The sequence below is a fragment of the Molossus molossus genome, unplaced genomic scaffold (genome assembly GCF_014108415.1).
Source record: "Molossus molossus isolate mMolMol1 unplaced genomic scaffold, mMolMol1.p scaffold_m16_p_1, whole genome shotgun sequence".
Taxonomy (NCBI): Eukaryota; Metazoa; Chordata; class Mammalia; order Chiroptera; family Molossidae; genus Molossus; species Molossus molossus.
The window spans coordinates 30,407,976-30,425,688 of record NW_023425344.1 but is presented as its reverse complement, the minus strand read 5'-3'; the positions used below and the strand labels follow the sequence as shown (position 1 = coordinate 30,425,688).

At 43.7% G+C, this 17,713-nt stretch overlaps 1 protein-coding gene across 16 annotated transcripts in view; it reads right to left on the bottom strand.

Annotated features, from left to right (window-relative positions):
* Positions 1-17,713, bottom strand: part of LIMCH1 (LIM and calponin homology domains 1) — a 201,090-nt gene that overhangs the window by 9,930 nt on the left and 173,447 nt on the right. For 5 of the 16 annotated variants that reach the window (XM_036252751.1, XM_036252769.1, XM_036252723.1 and 2 more), the window contains 9 exons: positions 16,792-16,832; positions 12,885-12,965; positions 9,765-9,857; positions 8,761-8,865; positions 7,513-7,640; positions 5,590-5,711; positions 5,216-5,339; positions 3,145-3,222; positions 1,474-1,582 (listed from right to left, as the gene is read on the bottom strand). In XM_036252751.1, the coding sequence (XP_036108644.1) occupies positions 1,474-1,582; positions 3,145-3,222; positions 5,216-5,339; positions 5,590-5,711; positions 7,513-7,640; positions 8,761-8,865; positions 9,765-9,857; positions 12,885-12,965; positions 16,792-16,832 (881 nt within the window). Of the gene's footprint in view, positions 1-1,473; positions 1,583-3,135; positions 3,223-5,215; positions 5,340-5,589; positions 5,712-7,512; positions 7,641-8,760; positions 8,866-9,764; positions 9,858-12,884; positions 12,969-16,791; positions 16,833-17,713 lie in introns of all 16 variants that reach the window. The other 11 variants (XM_036252800.1, XM_036252822.1, XM_036252787.1 and 8 more) reach the window with 5 other exon arrangements.

The window sequence follows — 17,713 nt, the reverse complement described above, 5'->3', positions numbered from 1 at the left end:
CAATCCCCAGTAGGGGGCGTGTAGGAGGCAGCCAATCAATGTTTCTCACATCGATACTTCTGTCTCTCTCTCCCTTCCTCTCTCTCTAAAAAACCAATAAAAACATATTTTAAAAATGTCTCCATATTTTGTTTTGTCCAAGATAAGCCTTGCTTCCCTGTGACTACTAATATGCTATTAAATTAATAGTTTTGGGACAACTTCACTTACTTTCCTGTAGCTTACTGGTAAAGCAGGAGTTATTTTAACCCCATGCTAGTATACTTTATAGCTGAGGGATCTACCAACGAGAAATAGAACAACATTCAAGAAGGTAAAAGAAAGCATGTCAGGGTTATAAAGAGAAAAAAATGACTCTTATTTATTTTCAAATATGTTTTTATTGATTTTAGAGAGAAAGAAAGGGAGAGGGAGAGAGAGACAGAAACATTGATGAGAGATCAACATCAACATTGAGCGGATCAAACCCGCAACCCAGGCAGGTGCTCTGACTGGGAATTGAACTGGGACCTCTCAGTCCATGGGACGATGCTCAATCCACTGAGCCACACTGGCTGGGCAAGAAATTACTCTTATTCAGAGCTGGAGTGTTTAGTTTAAAAAATTATATATTAATTTGAAACATATCCATGCCCAACAACAACAAAAAATAGACAGGAAATTCTGAAAGAGGCCAGCTTATAAATTTTAGAATAAATCGGTTATAACAGGTTAGCTCACTTACTTATTGGCAGAAACTCTGGGACTAGAATCTAGGCCTCCTCATTTTCAGTTTACTCATTAATTCATTAATCTAAAAATGTTTATGGACACCATCTGTGGCAGGTGCAGAAGAAATAGCAGTGAGTCAGACAGACGTGGTTCCTGCCCTTGCGGAGTTGATAGATGATAATGAAACAATTCAACAGTGAATGATAAGAACCACGAAAGGTTCTCGAAGGCCCTGCTACAAAGGTGAGTGACTTAGTCTGGATGAGCCAGCTTCTCAGAGGAAGTGATATTCAATTTAGGATTACAGACATAGTCATTCAGAGACCTACAACTTTACACCCAGCGATGACCACACTGACCTGACAGAAAACTCTTCAACATCAAGTCGCAAGAATCTGAGAAGCAGCAAAGACATTACATTCCCAATAAATCCACATGCCCTAAACGGTTCGGAAGTATCATCACCTCCGGGGGTAGCCTTCTCAGCTTCCTGCCAGAGTAGACCCTCTTTAGCAACAAAACCTGTTTACAGACACACTGCACAGACCTGTTTTGCATCTTCTAAGCCAGTGCCCTGGGGATGCCTCGCGGCAGAGAGCTTCGTCCTGAAGGCCGGATGCTACACGCACTCCTCCCAACACAGAAGGGCGCGGCCTCGGGAGCAAAGGCCATCAGGGCGTCCAGGAGGTATTTTATCAGCCCAGAATGACGTCAAAAGACACCATGACACTGTACTCAGAGAGGAGAGCGATGAATACATACCCTGAAGCACTGGATGTGAAAATAGAGATTGAGGGTCTCGATGATCATCGCAGCTCCTTTCCCCAAGGGGAGCCCACAGGAAGAGCACAGCTTCTTCCCACTGATAGACCTGGGGTCAAAACCATATATAATAATAAATGTTCCATTTAGAATAGTTGGCTAAATACACACATGTAGCCTCATGCAACAAAAATGAAAACATGGTTTTAAAAATGTTTTTCTCATGAGTGAAATGACAAATGACTGAACTGATACTGAGCAGAACTGAAGCATGAGACACAGCTGGCAAACATGTGCTGGACCAAATCCAACAGGCTTCCACTGTGGTGCAGAGTTGGGTGTGCACACGTACGTGTGTGTTTTCGTTATTTGTTACAAGAAGTTTGTGTTGTAGTTTATCCAAGCACAGTGATCAAATGCCTTGAAATGATTCAATGTATTTATCATATGTTTACATAAGTCCTAGAAGATCATCAGGTTTAGCTTTACTAAGGTCTCAATGTTGCTTTAAACTTTTCAATAATTGAGTCATTGGCCCAGGAGGGCATTTCTTTGACCTATTAAGAAAAAAAATTTTTTAAGTTTAAAACTAGAGAGGCAATTACGACACAGCCCAATGGGTCCCAGGAGATATAGGATCTAATAACTGCTTTGTCACCAAGTTCTGTGGTCTGGTGTCGAGAACTCACGTTGGGGTTCCCTTTCACCTTCAAAATGAGAGAGTTGGACTGGAAGATCTCTCCTGCCTCTTCCAGAGTAAACTCTCTGCCACTCTATAACCTGGGACTTGATCCTCTCCGCGTTGTAAGCCCCTTGAGGGCACGGGCGGCATGGACCCCATCTCTGTACCCCTGCAGCCCCTGGCACAGTGCCCACCAGGGGACATGAACCACACCTAGCAGACCAATGCCAGGCGAGGGGCGGGCTGGTTGTCCTCTAAGGAGGCTTTCCCACACCAAGATCAGATCGCAGTGATGCCTATTATTGGAAAGCTCTTGGAATTACACAAGAAATCTGAAAATATGCAACATCATTCAGAAGCCCACAGGGTACAGAGGGACAGAGGAAACAGAAAGGAAGACAAAAGAAAAGAGGAAGAGTTGTCCTAAGCAAACCCTATTTATTAGGATTTCCCTCTAATCCAGTAGTTAAATGAAATTTCTAAATCAAAGAAACCTTGGAGTACTCAGTAATGGTCTCTCCAGTGAACGGCAACGCAGGCAGCTTTTAAGAATATCACGGGGCCCAATTAATGTCCAGAAGCAATCCTTAGAGAGCTCGGTATGGGGAGAAGTCCCGCTGCCTGGCCCCGCCTGGTTCTCTGGAAGAGCCAGCGGCCCAGAAGGACCGCGCCATCCTGGAGGGCAAGGCGCCGACGAGGAGCCCGGCAATTGTCTGGTGGATTTTATTATTAGATTGCAGGTTCCACAGAATATAATTAAAGGCCTGTGGCCACAGCCGCGCCAACGTCACACACGGCTTTTTTTCTCGCGGGCTGCAGATGGATGGGGGGGGGGGTGCGTTCTTTCCTCCAGCCTGTGCGTGTGTCGAAAAAGACTTATGGACAGACCCCCTCCAACTCATTTGGCAGCACTAATTCGGTTAAAATTATGCTTGGCAGGCTCTAGTCAAAACAAAGCCTCCTCAGAAAGGCTTGCTGACCTCTTGTACCTGTTGGGAGACTGGCCAGGAGGGGTGGGCGGACAGGGGGACAAGTGTCCCGCCCGGAAGTTCTCTCGAGGGCTTTTCCTGTAACATGGTAAAGGAGCCAAAAGTTAGGACAAGGAAAGAGAAGCCCAATCCCACAAGAAAAGACATTTTGGATAAGAAAATAAAAAACTTTCTTGATAACCAAATAAAAGACCACAGAGCGTCCTAGTGGGATTTTTCATAAAGGACAAAATTAGTAATTCTGTCTGGCGAAGATGACACATGCAGTGGCCACATAAGAGCAAACCAGGCTGGCACTGTGGAATGGAAAAGACGGTAGGTTTCTAATCTTTATTCTTGCCAGGTGCTTTGCTTAGCTAGAACTGCACGCTGAGTTAGATATACAAATGATAGCCTGTGTGGGAGGGGGGAGGTGAGTGGGGATATAGGGAGCCCGAAATAAAGGATAGAACTTAGAGGAGGTAATTTTCAGTGAGGTGGCTTCCACGTCATCAGTAAATTCGTTCTGAGGACATGTGAGGAGGGGTGGTGTTCCAAAACGCTTAATGACTGCGATGTCACAGGCCTCTACAAAGCACGAGGGTCCCCAGCCAGAAGCTACCGGGGTGGTGTTACAGGGACAGTCGGCCGCACAGTCCCTGCCTGTGATTCGCTGTCAGTTCTGGGCTCTCGCTTATAAACGTTCATTGCATTTGCAAAGAAAGGGATAGAACACAGAAAAAGATGAGGATAAGAGAAATGCCAACGCAGAAGCGAACAGAGCCAAATCCACCTGTCTCCTAATGGAACCCCTGCCCACCCAAATCCTCCTCCTCAGGGAGAGCTTGTTTTCTCCAAATGTCACATTTTCATGCAACACCTTAAAGTGTACGTCCCACTGCGTAAAAAAAAAAAAGATTGAAAATCACTGTAATAATCAATAACAATATTGATGACTTCTATGTGATTTTTAGCTCCTGTTGATTCTGAGTGTCATCTAAGCATATAGAAACAAGCTTGGGTAGACATAAGAGAAAAGGGGGAAATGGATCAAATACTGTTTTTTAAAAAATATAACAGAAAAATAAGATTAAAAAAAGAACTTATAAAATGAATTATCATCACCATCATCACCGTCGTCATGGTCACTACCACCGCCTATATATACAGTACCTATTATTTGTCAGATACAGAACCTCACAGGTAGGTGTTACTATTATTTCCATTTGATGCAGGAGGAAACTGAAGCAGAGAAAGATTAATCAACTTGCTCAAAGCCCCATGCAGGCAAGTGGCAGAGTCAAAGTTTATCCAGGTGGTCTGGCTCCAGGCAGAGCGACTAAAGTATAATGAATTTTATATTTTAAAAACTGATTATAAGGAACCTCTGGTTCAAATATGATCTTATCACGGAACTGTGGGTTCATTTTGAATTTCTCTACCACTTAACCAGTCAAGTGCTTTGAATTAAGTTATTTAATTTCCCAAGCCTCAATTTCGTCGTCTGGAAAATGGGAAAATAACCCAACTGAAGTTGCTGGGAGAGCTCAGTGAGTTAATCTATGAAAAGAAGAGAAGAGATATGTAAACTCTTCAACCCAGTGCCTATAATATTGAAATGTTTCAAAAATGTTAGGAACTATCATTATTGTAAAAAAAAAAACCAAAAACCAAATCTTACAAAATTAGAATGTAGCTTGGCATAGCTGCTTAAAGGAAGAGAAGAATGATAATGAGAAAAAAATGTTTTTCCTTGAAAGAATATTTGTCAATAGATTTGGAGACAATTTCACTCACTTAAATTGTTAATACAACATGCCTACAATTTTTTCCCAATGTGTAGATTTGTGGGTTAAAACATTACTTTGCCTCTTTCAAATGGATAAATTCAGAGTGTATAATTAACTTGCCTGGAAGACTGTCTTAAATTTCCATAAATATTTGTTGTCTTGTCAATGAGATTCAATGGAGAGAAAGCACAAAAATGCTGCTAACATCTTGCTATCACACACTTTTTTATTTTCTCCCTTCTTAGTCAATACACTTAAAAAAACAAGCACAAATCCCACATCCGCCTTCTTTGGTTACTCACTTCCGCCTTTCACTTGGCGACTCAATCCGATGGTTAATGCTTTGATCGAGCGGGAGGGTTTTTGGCTTCACATCTTCTAAAGTGTTCATTGTCGGGTTAGATACCTGCTGATTCTGGGATGGATCTGAGGCCAAATCAAGAACATACAGTTAGTACTCAGTAACAGCACCTTTGCTTAGTAAGTCACCTTTCGATAAAGTGCTCATGCTGCTGAAGTCTCAAGGTGAGCCCACGCAGAGTGCGGGTGCTGGTGGTGGGAGTTTATTCACGGTGCTCTTTGGCATAAGTCAGAGAAGCTGGCAGCAAACAGAAATCATTCTGTCTGGATGGTAAGAGGGGCTGTCTTAACCCCTGGGACTGGTCTCCATACTCACCCTGAGCTAGCTCAGGGTTCACCCCACAGTGGGGGGCCCCAGCTTCTGTATCCAGCTGATCGGCCTCGTGGGTTCCTTTTGACACGGGATTCTCAGAATCACTCAGGGCCCCCTGAGTTAGGCTGTTAAAATAAGTAAATATATTTCAGAACAGAGATAAAAGCAACTGAACTAACATTAGTGATCTTATCCCTTAGGGTATGGAAGTACCAATTTCAACATGAAAAAAACAAGTACCAATTTCAATATGAAAAAATAAATGGGGATAACGAAATGTTTATTTGTTCTTTGTACTTTAAACTAGATTTAAATACTCTGAACTGCTACTCATTTTTATTATCCATCAACTTAACAAGCTTGAGAAATCATCATTTCTGATGTCCTCCCCCCCCCCCCCCCCCCCCCGTTCACAAAGCAATTCATTCTAATAATTTCACGGGATGCCAGAGCTAACTGCAGGACTCGCTCAGATTATGAGAGGACTTATTGTAGAAACCATTCGGGCCACGTGGGACTTTGGCAGTCCATGGTAACCTGCTCAACTTTTAGTAGCTTTTATGTGCAAAGAAAGGAGAGAGAGGAGAGATTTTTAAAGTTTTTGGCAACAATAGGGACTATCTGGAAAACCAGCAAAAATTTATATAAAATGCTTGTTGGTGGTATTCAAAAATTCCTGATGGTGGCTTTCATTTCATATAACCGGAAAGTTCCTTTACACAGTGTTAACTGGAAACAGATGTGCTATTCCAAGGGCTCGCAGACTCCGGGCCCTGAGCCCCTGTGCCTTACAACTCACCCAGTCTCCTAGCTGATGCGCATAGGAGGATGCTCAGAGCAGATCCCACCAGACGAGCTCAGCTCTCCGTCAACCCTTCAAATTCACCAGTCTTTGAAAATAAGACTTAGCCTTTCCTGTCTTCAGGTCCATCTGAAGACGGTGTGTGTGTATGCGCAGTCTGGCCCAGCAGGCACACTTGATATCTACCTGGTATCTCAGAGTCCCAGAGGCAAACATCTGTCTCATTAAAAACTTGCTGGTGGCAGAGCTTCCTGGGTTTCTGTGGGTCCCCTCTAGGTTAGGTGTGGGGTGGCAGCAATAAACGCACTATAGCCCATAGCTCCAGCCAGATTCTACTCCCATGGAACAGGCTGGAACCCATGAGTGGGTGATTCCACAACCAGTCGATTTGTTGGTTATTCTTTATGTTATTACACAGAGTAAACGTGGCTTCTCACAGCTCAGAGGATACTAATGGCGAAGTTCAGGTCCACAGTGGGTGGAGCCTCAGCCCATCATTCTAACCTCTACCCTCCAGTCACACTGACCATTTCATGGGAGTGATGTGTAAGTTTGGGGCTCTGAGCTGACCACATGCTCCTTGTCTGATCTCTCCTTATTTAAAAAAGGTTTCACCTATTTAAAAATCAGGCTACTTGCCCTGGCCGGTTTGGCTCAGCGGTTAGAGCGTCGGCCTGCGGTCCTGAGAGACCCGGGTTCGGTTCCCGCTAAGGGCGCGTACCTCGGTTGCAGTTTGTATCCGGCTCTGGTCGGTTGTGCGGGTGGCAACCATTCGATGTGTCCCTTTCACATCGATGTTTCTCTCTCTCTCTCTGTTCCTCTCTCTCCCTCCCACTCTACCTGAACAAAAAAGAAATGGAAAAATGTCCTCGGGTGAGGATAAAATAAAAAATAAATAAATAAAAAAAAATCAGGCTACTTATATTCAATAGCACAAGGACACTGACTTCAGAGTTATTAGAATGTGTTCAAGCAATATGTAATGTATGACTGGAATGATCATTTCAAAGCCGAATATGATTTGCATTAGCAATGAGCACTCTTCTTGGGAGAGAACAGGCAGAGCCTGGTTTTGTGCATTTAGATGGGCAGCCCGGTGTGGCTCACACTGGTGTGGCTCATACCTGCCCGTTTCCTCCTGTCGGTCACCTTCCCTGGTCGGAAGCAACAAGTCATTGTTGTCCTCCTGGAATGCTCTCTTCTGTCTTGTCTCTCGTTCTTCTTCATGACAGTTTTCCAGGTCCATCTTATTCTAATGGGGAAAGCAAGAAAAATCTTAAATACAATTAAAAAATTTTTTTTTATGCTCACCCAAGGATATTTTTGCATTTGTGTTCAGATAGAGTGGGAGGGAGAGAGGGAGGAAGAAAGAGAGAGCAACATTGATGTGAGAGAGACACATCGAGTGGTTGCCACCCACATGACCTCCACCAGGGCTGGGGACAAACTGCAACCGAGGCACATGCCCTTAGTGGGAACTGAACCCGGGACTCTCTGGTCCATGGGCTGACACTCTAACCACTGAACCAAACTGGTCAGGGCTTAAATACAATTTTTAAACCCACTGGACAACACTAATCTCTGGCTATGGAATAGTTGAAGCTTTTTCTTTTCTTCCAATAACATTGCCAAGTTCAAATTAACTGAATAGTAACTGAGTTCTAATGATTTAAAATGAACATGTAATCTAGATCTCTCTCAAAAGTTATCATAAAAAGGAACTGGTTAGAAAACCTACATTTCAAAATCAAACAGTCATAGAACTGCTCATTTCAGGACAAATGGCTTTCTAGTGCCTACTGCTTATTTTCTTTAACGCAGATTATGGACAACCCAGGGTTTGGTATGACTTCTGTCCACTACCTCTCTGACCTTACTTGGGAGATATGGAGGTAGACTAGCCTTTCTGGGCTCTCTCCAGCCTTGAAGACACATGTAAATGCCACGCAGAATTTTAAGAGTGGGTTAGAAGCAACTTTAATGGAGGTTGGTGGAGAGCCTACTGTGGGCATCCGGCGGCTACCATCCAGTGCAAAGGGGTGTGTTATGGCAAAGAGGAATGCCTGCCTGCTGCATGAGTGAATGATGGGCAGTGAGAAGTATTTCCAGCACAGGGCCCACGAATCAGGATGTTGCCAGCCAGTGCAGAGAGACTTTGGATGCTAGCCTGTGGGGGCAGATCTGGCTTCAGTAATGACTGTACTGCTCCTCGGTCAATGACTCTAGATTTGGCCATGGCGGTGACAATACCATGGGGTACAATGGCCATGTAGGAGCCAACATGATTCTGGAGAAACAGCCAGTCCTGGATTTAAACTTGTGGAAAACTTGACCTTGTGGTTTTGTACTTCGATTTGAAACTATGGTCTCACCACTGCCCCACTGCCTTCAGTTAGAGAGGAGGATGTAGACAGCTGGTCTGCAGAGCTTGAAGAAACAGTAAATGGAACCACAGTGTCTTCAATTATTTTGCGCTCCTAAGAGGAAGAATGGGAATTAATGAAAAGGAAAAAATAATCAAATATCATATTTGTTAAAAGAAAAATTTCATTAAGAAACTTTAGAAAAAAGACATCAGGATTATATGCAAACAAGCAGGGCATTAAAAAAAGGTCTTATTTTCTAAAAGCAAATCAGATAATACTCTCTATGGGCAATGGTTTAGAAATTAGCATTTGATTTAATCGAAAAACAAAGTCTTCACAAATTAGTTAGTGAGATTCAAGAAGCCTTATTAGAAATGCTGTAGGGATTGGATTATGTACAAAAATCATTACTGAAGATAAAATTCACAATAACATTAATCATAAACAAATTTTAGATAATATACATAAAATGTAGCTCTCTTTAAATCCTCTAACGTGGTCTGGTTTGTTCCTCTAAAAAAATGAAACATGCCAAAGCCAGGATCCCTCCCCTGCATTCCTTCCACTACACTCACTCCGTGGTGCTCTCTTTACCAAACCTCTTCAGTGTCATTGAGTGATTGCAGTGATAAGGATCCATTTGGCCTTAATATCAAAATTGTCCTCATAAAATTAATTCACTACCAAACATGCTTGCTCAAACACACACGCTAATACATAAATTGATACTTCCAAGTCATCTCTCTAAGATAAATCAAGAATCTGACTCTGACTAGAGATCAGATATAATTATATTGTCTCCCTTGACCATTATCACAAACTAAATTTGGGGGAATGGTGGCCTTTCAGAGCCTACAGTAGATGACTCTTTTAAAGAGGTTGACGGGCTCTGCTGTGGGTCACAGGCTCAGACACAGCCACAGGCACACATATATCACAGACACAAAAAGCATGGACAGACTGTGAGGAAACAGGACCACAGGGTCAAATTCCTTTTGGGAATTTCCTACCTCCTCATAGTATCTGCGTTCTTCCTCTTCCACCTCCTTTTGGGCTTTTTCCCACTCTTCTTTCAGCTTGTCCTGCTCCTTCTGGTATCTCTCCTGTTACAGAATTTCCAGAGACTGCTCTGAACTGACCACTGCATGCACCATTGGGACTCACCCTCTAAACCACCATGGCCCATAGGTTCTCAGACCATCTTCTTGTAACATAGAATTTAACCCATTCATGCAACATAAGGGGAAGAGTATTTTATGGTACCCAAACATGTTAGGAACCTAAAAATCCAAGAGAGAACAGTACAGGGTGGGGCAAAAGTAGGTTTACAGTTGTTTGTACGGAAAATAATACAATAATTAAATAATAATACTGTACGAGAATAAACATACAACTGTAAACCTTCTTTTGCCCCAGCCTGTTTTCTGCCATTCTTTTATAGAATTGCTCTGCAGATATATGAGTAGACATTTGCTTACAGAAGAGAAAAGATAAAAAAAATTGAAAGATTCTAAAATCTTCCTTTAGTTGGGTTTTCCCCTAGGAGGTTGGCTAAACCAACAGTTTGCTTTTTACTGGGCCTTGTAGAGATTAGTTTTGCCATCCTACAACAGAAATATGTTTGCTGCTCAGAGAGTTTAATAAAAGGTTAAAAAAAAACAACCTTGCCCTGGCCGGTTTGGCTCAGCGGTTAGAGCGTCGGCCTGCGGTCCCGAGAGACCCGGGTTCGGTTCCCGCTAAGGGCATGTACCTCGGTTGCAGTTTGTCCCCGGCCCTGGTTGGTCGTGCGGGTGGCAGCCACTCGATGTGTCCCTTTCACATTGATGTTTCTCTCTCTCTTCCTCTCTCCCCCTCCCACTCTACCTGAACAAAAAATAGAAAAATGTCCTCAGGTGAGGATAAAAAAAAAAAAAAAAACAACCTTGCAGAAAGACCAAAAGTGGACAAGATGATAATTAGCTGAGTAGCTGAATTACTCTTTGCTTGTAGCCATTCTACCAAGATGGAATCTCCCTAGCTTTAAGTAATTTCTGAATTAAGAGTAGCTTTAAACAGCCCATTTGAAGGCTTCATTATCAGAACTGCCATTCTCGTTTCCAGAAATAAAACAACACTAGTCACCACTTCTGGGGAAAAGAATAAAATACTCTGGATAAAAACAACTTTAAAAATGTGACTGGAGCTCCTGATAGCTGACTGAAGAAATGAATACCTAGAGATTAAGATTAGTGCCTAAAATGAGGGCTGACCCCCTGGATGCCTTGGAATGGCATCCCTGCCATGACAGAGACAAAAGAATCACCCCGGTGAATGACATACTGTCAAGTATTGCAGGCTTATTACTGCCAATCCTCTCTGAAGCTAAAACAGGCCTGTGCTTTAACCTTCCAGGAGGCTCCGCCCTCCTCCAGGTCCTGCCTGTGGTGTCATTATCTCAGGAGCACAGGCTGCACTGGGATCACCTAGAGCCTGGTGTTCTTATGGGTGCTCTGGGAAACCACGGTGGGGCGACCATGGGAGGCTTTTCATTCCAGGTAAACATTTTGTTATCAAAACCCAACATTGTGAAGTTTTAGAAAGGAAGTTCAGGGGCTTTTCAAATAGAGAAAACAGGCCTCAAAACTTCACAAAATCTGAAAAACAAGCCAAGCATTTTAGGTTCATTGGTTCTAGGAGCGCACCTCACCCAAGAGGATGCCCAGATAGCGGTAATGCGGGGAGTGAAAGGTGTACGCTGGCGCCCCCTGCCGGCTTCCCCGCAAACACCTTTCTCCAAGGCCCACCATGTGGGACAGGAACAAGACATGTCTGCTCTGTAATCGTGGTCACCTTTGACGTGAAACGGACAGAGTGCCACCTGGCAAGCACTTGCCTGTCGTCTGCACTCGGGAACTTCTGACTCTCGGCTGTTCACCGCTCAGCTAGAAAATGGGCATCTCATTCGGAGAACAGAAGATGCTGGGGCTGGTCTGGGCTCTCCCGAAGGACCCCAAAGTCCCAGCGGCTCAGGGACTTTGCTGAATCCAATTCTTACTAACATTTTGATATTGAAGATTTGCCTCTACACAATTTTGAAAAGTGTTGAGTTTAACGTAAGACCTAAAGCCACGCTGCTCATGGTTAGCTCTAAATGGGTCCCTGCTCCCCTCCCTGGGAATTAGGCCAAATGGACTAGAATAGGAATATTTTTTTAAAAAAGTAAAGTAAATTTACATTAAACATTGCTTTCTAAATAGCAGCAGATAGCCATCAAAATTAATGAGATTTAAAATTCTTTTCAGTTATGATTGGGGTGGGGGGGTAGAGCAGAAAGAACATAAAGAACATAAGTTTTAAAGTCACCCAGACTTGGATTTGAAACCAAGTTCAACCCTTGTTAGCTGTGTGACGTTGGGCAATTAATTTAACTTATTTGAGCCTTAGTTTCTTCCACTGCAAACTGGGGCTATTGAGACATACTTTGAAGAGTTTTATGAGAATTAAATTAGATAAAATATGTCGAACACCAACCATACTTCCTGGAATATCCCAAGTACTCAGCACAGGTTGGTTTCTGAGATTACTAGGTTACTTTCTGACGCCCTGTTACTCCACAAACATGGCACAGAACAAATAGAAAGATGATACATTTACTCCTTGAATTTTTCTCGAATTGGAAATGAGCAGATCTTACTCCAAGATGGAACAAACACTTCTAGCTGAGAAACTAGAGCCAGGCCAAATTTTATTTCACATGTACGTGTTCAAAGAGCTTTCAGCAATTCATTCCCACTGTTACTGGGACTAGAATTTGATTGGCAGCCAAGGAGGTGATGCCTGCCTGAGTTGGCCCCTCAAAACCTGGAGGTTAAAAAAAATTTTTTTTTCAAGTGAAATGCTTTTTCCTTGTGTTCATCAGTGTAACCTCTGCTAGGAGGGATTAGACACAGGCACTATGTCGCATGGACACAAAATGAACTAACAGACTCATCGATTTCTGAGAAGAATTTGATTCCATGTGCTTCCTGTGCTAAAGAAGATCTATTTAATACAACAGAAACTAAAAGAGCATCACCTAAAATAAATAAATAAATAAATAAGCAAGTAAGTAAGTAAATAAATAAATAAGGCAGCAAACCCAGTTGTCCTACCTGGAGGAGACGTTCCTGCTCCTGCTGCCATTTTTCCTGCCGCCTGCGCTCCTCTTCTGGGTCCCATGCCCAGAACTTGAACTGCTTAGAAAATAAACACATGGTCAGAGTTGAGCCATGTCCTCAAGGCCTGGCCAGGGCAAGGGACACAGTGAGCTGTGGGCCGAAGCAAAGCCTTCTACACCTAAAGGTCCTCTTCGCTGGCAGCGGCTGCCCTTCCAGCTTACCCCCTCTTTGGCTTACTTCCAAGAGGCTGATATGATTCCGTGAACCTTTCTGGAGCTAATGAAAACACGAAGTAATTAGCCCCTGGCACAGGCAGGCTTTTGCTTCGTTTCGTTTAGAAGTTATTCTTAAATGTATTCATGCTCCGGAGCGTAAGATACTCCTTCTGCATATTGATCTTGGGTCTAAGCAAATGGGAATGCTTATTTCAGCAGAACTGCGTTTTGCAAGAAGTGATGTGTGCCGCACTGTGGAACTACGTCATCTTTCAGACTGCTAACGCTTTTCCACACCGGCCTTCGCTAAAGCGGGCTCTTTAGCTCCCCGCTGCTCATCAGCTTCACCCAAGATCCCGGCAATGCGGAGTCTGTGCCATGGGACCCACGTAACAGACATTCAAACCCAAGATTTTTTTATTTTATTTTTTAAGAAAGGTTTTTGTGAGTTTGGGAGCCAAGTAAGTGAATGGAATTAATGGGAGAAAAATGCATGAATCAAAGCAGGCATCCAGGCCCCAGGGTATAAGATTGAGAGGGTCTAGCAATGGGGGAGAAATCACAGCTGGTCCCTGGGAAACCAGCACAGGGGGGCTGCTGTGTTTAAAGTTGGCCTCCCCCATCACCCAGAGCAGGTGCCAAGGCAAACCAGGTTCCCCAATCACTGTACTTCGTCCCTTCTCCCGTATGGGGTAATTTGGGGGGGACACTTAGAACTGTTTGGGAATCTTGAAAGAAAAGTGAGGTGAGGGTGGGCAGTTAGGGAGAAAGGGGAGAGTCTAGGGTGGTATGTGGAGCAGGCAGAATCTACCTACCCTGGCTACCTGGACGGCTGGCAGAGTCAGTCTTGCCCAAGGTTTAGATGGGTCCAGTTACTGCCCAAGACACCTGGGCAAGCCCACCTTTTGCCCTGCCTGCCCTCAAGAGATCTGCACGACCACTGGGTGTATGCCCCCCGCCCCCACCCTGGTGGCCCAGGGAGGCATCTCCAGGCTGAGATCACGGGCAAGGTCATGGGGATTACTTGATTTATAACTTAAATACATTTAGTCACATATGAAATGTGGGCCTCGGCTGGTACTCTTGCTGTGGTTTCTGCAATGGCTGGGACGGCCACGAAAAGTCAAAGAAAGGAGGGCAGGTGGGGGGGACATGAATTCCCAGATGCCATACTTGGGATTCACAGTGCACACGGGGATACGAAAAGGCCCTGACAAGTACGCAGGGCAAACGCTATTCACTGGATATAATCCGAAGTTTTCCAATTTCCTTTGATGACCAGAAAGTACCATCCAAATGTGAATACCAGATGGGAAATTCTACTGGATTAATAATGTTGGATGTTGGCTCCACCCGGCATTTTCCAAAGACTTTCAAGCAGTTGAAATGTTCAGAACCTCATGGCCCTTCTTTGTGTTTTGAGGAAAAAGGGGTGTGGTTATGTGAATAAGGCCATAAGGAGCCCAAGGAGGAAAAGTCCACTAGAAGGAAAATAAGAGAAACAATGAGGAATTATTTCATTTTCAGACGTCTCAAGGTAGTAACTGCAAGAACAAGTCAAGTTAAAGAGTAAGCCGACAGGAGGTGGAGGTATGGGGTAGGGGGAATGAGCTCAGAAGAACATGCAGAATATTTGTTAAATAGCAAGAGAGAGAAAAAGTGAGTTTTTTCAGAGGAAGGTACCAGCGTGATACACAAGCGGGAAAGAACAGACGGTGTTCCTTGGCAATTATTTGCTGAGCACTTAATGTGGGTTAGTAGAGATACCAGCTGGCCACTAGTCTCAGCACTGTGGAGCTTACAACTACCCAAGTGTGAGTGTGAGTGTGTGTGTGTGTGTGTATGTGTGTGTGTGTTGGGATGGGGTGGAGGGTAACCAAATATGTAAATGATCACAAGAAGACAGTGGGAAACTATCGTAAAAGAGGTAAAAAGGTGCCAGACAAAGTCGGAATAGAGAGCATTTAGCCCACTTTGTTCTATATAAATTACTTTGTTACAGATCTGCGTCTTCCTTTGCTTAGGGGCAGGGAGGGCTCCTTCTCCCTCTATGCATCCCAGGACCTTGCATTTTTAGGCCTTTGATCAATGTTTGCTGAATAAGTGAATGGACTTCATGCTGGATGACGCATCTCCTTCTCTCTCCTTCATGGACCCTGACCCTGTAGCCTAAGGCCAGTCCAAGTCTGACCCAAGTGGCCTGAGTCTGCTGAGGTCAGCAAAATCAAATGCTGATTTCCTCTTTAAGCTTCTCGCTTTTTGTTTTTTTTAAAAATTCTTTTACTTTTTTATTCTATGAAGTTATTTATCATTGAGAATTTCAAATTTGGGTGGGTATTTTCAGAGAATTCACTTATATAGGTCAGTAATCTGTCTCTTGTTCTATTTTCCACAAACAGAAATAAGAATGTACCCTTTTAGGGTACTCTTCCTCTCCACCCCTGCTCAGGGGGTGCAAGAACAATGTGACTGTTGTCCTCATGTAATTTAAGATGGAAATCCATGGGTTAGGTTGTACTCCTCAGATCTGTGCCATGAACGCCAGCTATGGGGTCCTTCCGGGGGTTCCCATCCCCCATGGGTGTACTTGGCTTCCTGGGGAACTCAAGATTCCCCAGTATTGGCGGAGACTGCGCCTCCACAAATGGTTGCTAGATCTGGGATGTGGCTGGAGACAGACAGTGAGGCTTACGTGGTACGTGTGTCCCTTCTCCATTCTGCATGGGTGCTTAGGAATTCCCAAGTGAGGCAATTTACTTATAGAGAAGAATTGGTATTGGCGATGGTGGGCCTCTTGGATTAGCCACTGGAAAGGATTTGTTCACATTTTGGGTACTGTGCTAGAGGCTTTCGAATAATTATTTCAATTAAGGCTCACAACATCCTGAAAGGAAGGTATATCATCTCATGTACAGTCAAGGAAGACAAGGTTCAGAGAAGTTATGTAACACTTTCAGGGTCGTATTGTTAGTAAATCTGGAATCAAGGGTACAGCAGTGATTCTGCAGCTGCTTCCAAGGGACTCTGTGCTAGTTGACTGTGCCCCAGAGGAATTCTTCAAATCTGGTGGGAATTTCAGAGGGTGAACAGGGGTGACGGCTCAGCCCTGGAAACACCCAGGTTAGAGAAGTCAGGTCGGCAGAGAGCGTGCTGACAAAATTGAGCAGCGTGGAATTGGACAGTATCACAAGTCTTGACATTTTAAGTAGCAAATGCTTTCTTAAAAAAATTTCATTGAAACAAAAAATTGAAAACTAAAGTTACTATTACTCAAGATACTGATTGCGACAAGGATACAACCAAGACAGCTTGGGTCTCCTAGAGAGAGTCCCGTCTGGGCTCTGTTGCCAGCATATGCTGTGTTGAAGGATTGTCCTTATTTAGAAAAATGATTTTGAATGTTTATAGAAGTTGCATATTTTAATCGTAATGCCTGGTGTCACATGCTTCTTTTAGATTTTACTTTCCTGGCTTAGTTACCACTTTGTTTTCAGATCGCGACTCCGCGTAGTGATAACCCACGCCTTCCCAACTCACCTGGCAACGTGTACACGACCTGCACTTACTCTCTTACAGTCAATTGTGTGAAGCCCGTGTTTGATCGAACCCTCTTTAAGTGAATCAAATACCCTATAATTAAAACCACACTATCTGCATGATCTTATTCCTTAAAATGAGTCACTTACTGGTGTAGTTGCAGGTGACTTCTCACTGCTTGGAGAATCCACTGCACAGAAAGAAAGAAAAGACCACAGTGTGAGTAGCTCCTCACTGTATTTCTCTCTGATCCTCTCAGTGGGGTGTGGTTCCTATGTCAGCTTCAAACCATTTTTTTTTTTTTTTTTTGTAAGCCAAGAGCATTAGATCAGAACAAAGCAGACCCCTGAAGCAATTGGTACCCATCACCAAAAGTAGTCATGACCATTGTAATATGACTGATTACATCCATTAGCACCAAGTACTAGACTATAGGAAGCAAAATCTATTCCTGCTAGTGCTGGTTTTTAATGCACCTTGATTGACAGTTCCCTCACTGCCTGACATGGAGAAATACACGGAGAGGCCAGATGCCACCCAGGAAGTAAAGAGAGTGACACAGTTAACAAGAGAACCATGTTCTTGGTAAACGCGTCTAATCTTTGTTTTAAAAAGAGAAGAGGACAATAAAGAGATGAATATTATTATTTCTTTGGATTTTCAACATCAAAGTGAAATTCTGTGACCCCCCCCCCCCCATTTTAGCATTACTGGTACTGATACTGAAGAACCAGCTCTTTGCTAACTGTGTGCCAGAAACAAGCTTTATTTTTTCTCTGAGCTCAGAAATGAAGACAAATACCAGAGAGTACTGGTTGCCGGCAGCATGGACGTTTGCACAGTAGAGACACAGCTAGCCAGACGCATTTACCTGACTGGGAGAAAAACTGGGAGCGGCGCCAAGAGTTCTGAACTCTAAGCGGAAGGCTGGCAGTGCCAGGCGGCTCTGGAGCAGATGGCAGGATGGAACAAACAGAAAACCGTGAAAATGGGGTGAGAGTTGAACAGAACCCTGCTCCCAAGTCCCACGCCCAGGTCTGGCTATACGAGAACTGAGCATGAAAGAATCTC